This window comes from Vitis riparia, chromosome 10, assembly GCF_004353265.1.
Source record: "Vitis riparia cultivar Riparia Gloire de Montpellier isolate 1030 chromosome 10, EGFV_Vit.rip_1.0, whole genome shotgun sequence".
In the NCBI taxonomy this organism is placed as follows: Eukaryota; Viridiplantae; Streptophyta; class Magnoliopsida; order Vitales; family Vitaceae; genus Vitis; species Vitis riparia.
The window spans coordinates 2145167-2151323 of NC_048440.1; the positions used below are offsets into that span (position 1 = coordinate 2145167).

The 6157-nt window shown below is 21.0% G+C and overlaps 1 protein-coding gene across 1 annotated transcript; it reads left to right on the forward strand.

Annotated features, from left to right (window-relative positions):
* The first annotated feature begins 1752 nt into the window (after positions 1–1752).
* On the forward strand, positions 1753–3103 carry LOC117923881 (protein STRICTOSIDINE SYNTHASE-LIKE 10-like). Its single transcript, XM_034842378.1, has 3 exons — positions 1753–1994; positions 2263–2532; positions 2647–3103. The coding sequence occupies exons 1-3, from the start codon at positions 1753–1755 to the stop codon at positions 3101–3103; spliced, it is 969 nt and encodes a 322-aa protein (XP_034698269.1).
* The last annotated feature ends 3054 nt before the right edge of the window (positions 3104–6157 follow it).

Below are 6157 nucleotides of genomic sequence, written 5' to 3' on the forward strand. Positions count from 1 at the left end.
GAAGATAAAAGGACTCCCACGATGAAAATATGTGGTGTTAAAACCTAATGTCTTAAAAGATAAAAAGGTTTTAAGTATGCGATCTGAATAAATAGTTGAATTGAAAAAATAGGAATTGTAAAAACTTGCTCAATATTGTATTTTGAATTTTTGTTTGTTATTTGGTTTTTTTTTTTTTTTTTTTGTATGGATTTCATTGATTATTAATGTATATTTTCTTAACACCTTAAGGATTTTAAAAAGAATTATTATTTTATCCCAAAAAAAAAATTTAAAATTAGACATCAATTTTTTTTAAAGAGCTTTCAAACCATTATTTTTTTCAACGTAAGTTTTTTAGAATTCTATATATAAAAATATTGCTATTTTTAAATTTTAAAATAAAAGATAAGAGATGTATCTAAATAAATACTAAATAATTTGTAAAATATTTTTAAAATTTTGACTAATTATATAGTTGATGTCACATCACATGAAATTCAAATTATTTTGAGATGAATAAAGAGAATTTAACTTTTAAGAAGTAAGATTGCCTTCCTCTTCCCTATTTATTTATTTATTTTAACTAAAACACCATTTTTCCCTTTATTTTCAAATTCCTTGAATTTTGATGCATACCGCTAATCTCCTCTAAAGATGGTGAAAATTTATTGGTATCCAATCACCACCTCTAATTGGATAAGAATGGTGAAATTCTCCTAAATCAGGAATGAATTCAGAACAAGGAGACCCTTTTTCTCGCTTAAACTTGTATTGTTGTCACACCAATTATATTATATTGTATATCTTATATAATTTTATATTTAAAAAATTATATATATTTAAAAACTAAATGTCAATTCTAACTTTTCACATTGAAACTTTTAAAATGAAATCCTTTTTAAAACTCAAATATTAATGATTTTGTTAGACTTCGTTTTTGCTTAGATATATTTCTTGTTTTTTATTATTAAAATTAAGATTTTTCATAAAAAAAAATATCTAAAAATAAAAACTCTAGTGTAAAGTTATGTGATGTCTTAAGAATTACTTTTAGAAAATTTGAAATTTTATATAAAAAATTATTTTAAATTCCTCAAAATTTTTAAATAACTTGAAAACAATATTAAATTTTGTATGTAATCTTTTAAAAATTCTTGTATTTTATATAGACATTAGTATTACTTTTTGTTTTTTAAAATAAAAATAAGAAAGTGTATCTAACCTGACATTAATTTTTCTAATTATCATTAGAATATTTTTAATGGATAATGTCATATTTTAATATAACTGAAAAGATAACTTATACAACTGTTATGAGAAGTCTATAAATCAATATTTAAAAAAAATTAAAATTATTAAATTATTTCTATATAATATTTTAAAATAGTTTCATTTATTTTAACTTTTTTATATAAAGATTAAATAAATTTTAAAATAAAATTATTTTTAATTAATTTTAATTATTATTATTATTATTTTCATATTTTACTGTACAACCTCAAATTAAATACTATCATTATTTGATTATAATTAATATTAAACCAGACCTTTTTTTTTTGAAATGTTAAAAATTAAATATTAATTAGAGTCCTGATTCTAATTAGAGTCCTTCCAAATATTAATTAGAGTCCTAATTCTTATGTTATAACAATTATATTTTGACTTTAATTAGGACAACCTATGACTCTCTTCTTATATATAGAATTATGGGTAGCATAACCTTTACTTATAGTACCAAAGAAAAAATTGTCCATCATCTTCTTCAACACCATGAAGCTCTCACAATTCTTTATCTTCTCTTTTATTTCGATTTCTCTTTTTGGATGTGTTAATTCACATCAAGCCCAAAAATACAACACACTTGAACTTCCTTCAGGGGTATCTGGCCCTGAAAGCATTGCTTTTGATTGTAATGGAGATGGCCCTTATACTGGCATATCGGATGGTAGAATTTTAAAATGGCAAGGTTCCAAACATGGATGGAAGGAGTTTGCAATCACTTCCCCATTCAGGTAAAAACTACTTGTAAATTTTTTATTCATTATGTTTAGTATATATTCACTTATAATTACATATATTTCTTAAAAAGATTTAAAAATATAATAATATATAATTAATTTTTTAATTATGTTGTATATTCATATTAATTGCATGTCATAAAGTATTCTTTTAGTATTCAATTCAACCTTCTTTGTAATTGTAAGTGTACGTTTTATGTTGGATAAAAATGTATGAAAGTATTTGAAATAATTGAAGTATTTGTTTTTTGTGCTTGATTAGGATTCCTAAATTTTGTGATGGATCACTCAACCCTGCAATGGAACAAGTGTGTGGGAGACCATTGGGTCTTAAATTCAATGAAGCAACATGTGATCTTTACATTGCAGATGCCTATTTTGGGCTATTGGTGGTTGGGCAAAATGGTGGAGTTGCCAAACAAGTAGCCATTAGTGCAGAAGGAGTCCCATTTCGATTCACTAATGCTTTGGACATTGATCAAAACACTGGAATTGTCTATTTTACCGATACTAGCACCATATTCCAAAGATGGTATGTATCATCAATTTACTTCTTATTGTATAGATTTTTTTTAAATTTTTTTTTTAAGTTTGTCCATATAGTTATGATTCTCATTCTCATTGATTAACAATTGAATTTTTTTAGGGCTTATGCAATAGCAATGCAAATTGGGGATAAGACCGGAAGGTTACTAAAATATGATCCAAGGACCAAAGAAGTGACGGTGTTGCTAAGAGGCTTATCCTTTTCAAACGGGGTTGCATTAAGCGAAGACAAAGATTTTGTTTTAGTTACTGAAACAACTACCGCCAAAGTCACAAGATATTGGCTCCAAGGTCAAAAATCTCAATTGAGTGACACTTTTACACAACTTATTGGGTGTCCGGATAATATTCAAAGAAACATTCATGGGGAATTTTGGGTTGCACAAAATAATTGTGGAAGACCAGAAGTAAAAGTTAGACCAGTAAGACTTAATAAAGAAGGGAAGATCGTTGAAGAATTAAGTGTGGATGTTGGCCCTTTGAGTGAAGTCCAAGAGAAAAATAATAGTTTATGGTTAGGTTCTGTGATTTTGTCGTATATAGGTGTGTTAAATTAGAATATTTTTTAATATTATAATATGTAGGTGTCTTTTGGAATTTAATTTGATTTTATTGCGTTACTTTGTAATTTGTAGTTTTAATTTTTATTATTCACTTATACATTATATAATATACTTTTATAAAGATTTGAATAGATTTTGATTTTATATATGGGTGACGGATGGATAACGTGTAGAGCACCTTAGTATGCTTTTATTTTTTGTTTTTAAAAATTAAGAAATATAATAATGTTTTTAAAAATTAAGAAATATAATAAAAGCCCCCAAATACGTTTTAACATTTGCAAAATTCAAAAGTATTTAATGTCTCATGTTCTCATGATTTGTTATTTAACTTTTATGAACATTTTGATAATAAAAATTAAAAATAAAGAGCATTCTTAAACGCATACCCATCATCTCTTCCTACATCTATCTCTTTTTCTTTTTCTTTTAAAAATATTATTAAATATGATTTTATTATTAGCATTAATTATACCAAACATGGTTAATATTTATAAGAATTTAAAATATAATTTAAAAATAATTTATTTTTCTTTTAAAAATAGTAAAATAAATATTGTAATACCACATGAATGAATCCGCAAATAATTTTTTTTTAAATTTTTTCTATAAATATATATATTTTTAAATTTTTTTTTTATTTGGTTAGTCCTAACTTTCTTTAAATTTTCTTTTCATAATTAGTGCATCAATGAAAATGTGTTTAGATAATGTCACTTTATTTGGACATCTTTTCTCATTAGGCCAAAAAAAATAAAATATTTAAAAATATAAAGGAAAAGAAAAAGGCAAAAGAAAAAACATATTCTTCTAAATGATTAAGTTTAAGGGAAAAAAAAAGTATTAAGGTAAAAATTTAAAAATACGTTAAAAAAAAAAAAAAAAAAAGTTCTCACATTTTTAAAATCAAAAAATAAAATCAACTATTCATGTCAATCTCGGTATTTTCCATCAAACAAATAAGAGTGTTGCTTCTCTAGTTAATATTTAAAAATTGATTTCTTACATAGAAAATAAAACAAAAATACTATATTATTCTTAATTTTCTAAACTTTATGTGCAAATAAACTTAATAACTTAATTTAAGTCCTTATGTAAATTAAGTATTTTTGGTAAATAATTTAATAATATGATTTAAAGTCAAACACAACTTTAAGTAATAAATAAAAACAATAAATTTATTCTTAAAGTCACGTTTTCATTTTATCTTTTCACCCTTATTTGCCCTAATTATTTCAATAATCTCATTTGCTACTCTACAATCTCCGCTATTACTTGACTCCCTTTGCCCTAATTATAATTTATAAGGATAAATATGTCAATTTGATGAATTTCAAGAAATTTTAAGTTAATTTTATCCAAAGACTTTAATACTTAAAGTAATAATTAAATAATAAGTTTTAAATCGATAATTTAAATATAATTTTACTTAAAATCAACTTAAATCATTAAGTAATAAGTATTAAGTTTTATCAAACATTTACTATAATTTCTAGAAACATATCAAAATAAAACTTATTACAAGTAGGACTCTTTCTTTTAGAATTATGCTAAAAACAAACAATATTTATAAATGATTATTAAAAAAATAATTTAATTTTAATTCACTATGAGATTTTTAAATTCTTTATTAATTAATAAACTTACAACCAAATCATGCTATAAATATAATTCCTTTGAATATAAATTAGAATGTAATTCGTATATTTAAAAATATATATATATATATATATATATATATATATATTGAAACAAGGTGCTATTATAGTTACATTTTGATTTTGATTTTGATTTTGATGATTCTTAATATATTATACATGATTAAATAGGAAATATATATCCTAAGATATGATATCTTTGTATATTATATATAATGGACATGATAGTCCAACATAATATATTCATATGTTATTATGTTATATTATGTTTATATTCAATTTGTGAAATGAATAAAAGAATAATATAAAATAAATATTATTTCTCAATGTTTCAAAAAAAAAAATATCACATTTCAATATTTTTTATTTAAAAAATGAAATTTCTCTTATATGTAACAATATTTATTATTAAAATATTTAAATTTTATAAATAATTTTTTTTTATATTATGTTATTCAATATATAAAAATAATTTATATATCATATATTAATAATATTTTATAATATATTTTATAAATATTATTTTTAGTGTTTCTTTTTTAAACATAATTTAATTTATAATAAAAAATTATTTTGTAAAAATAAGTATATAAAAAAAATAAAAAATTTGATTAAAAAAATAAATTTATAATACATGGGATATATATATGTCATATCATATGATTAAGATGTCACATGTAAAATGAATATAAAAAAGAGAATGGATAATATATTAAACCACTTATCCTATTTTATGTTTAGTTGAAGATATGATAGGATAAATAATAAAATACATTCTACTATTTCATTACTAATCATATAATAAGATAATATTATATCCTATCTCTTACGATGTCCAACCAATCGAACATGACCTAAAACTATATTTGATTAGTGGGATATGACAGAAGATATATATTTATATATATTAGGATATTATATCTTATTAGTTAATAAATATATATCTTAAAATATGATTTCAAATGAAATATGATATATTTGAATATACATATCCAATGAACATAATATTTTAAGATAACATATCAAATGCGATATGTTATATTATATTATGTTTATATATAATTTGTGAAATGAATAAGAAATAATATGAAATATATATTATTTTTAATATTTAAAATAAAATTATATCACATTCCAATATTTTCTATTTTTTAAAAAATGAAATTTCTCTTATATTTAACAATATTCATGATTAAAATATTTAAACTTTATAAATAAAAAAATTTTAATTTATGTTATTTAATATATAAATAGCATATATTAATATTATTTTATAAATATTTGTTTAGCATTTCTTTTTTAACCATAAATTTAGTTTATAATAAAAACTTATTTAAAAAATGAGTATATAAAAAAATAAAAACTAAAAAATAAAAAATAAAAAATAAAT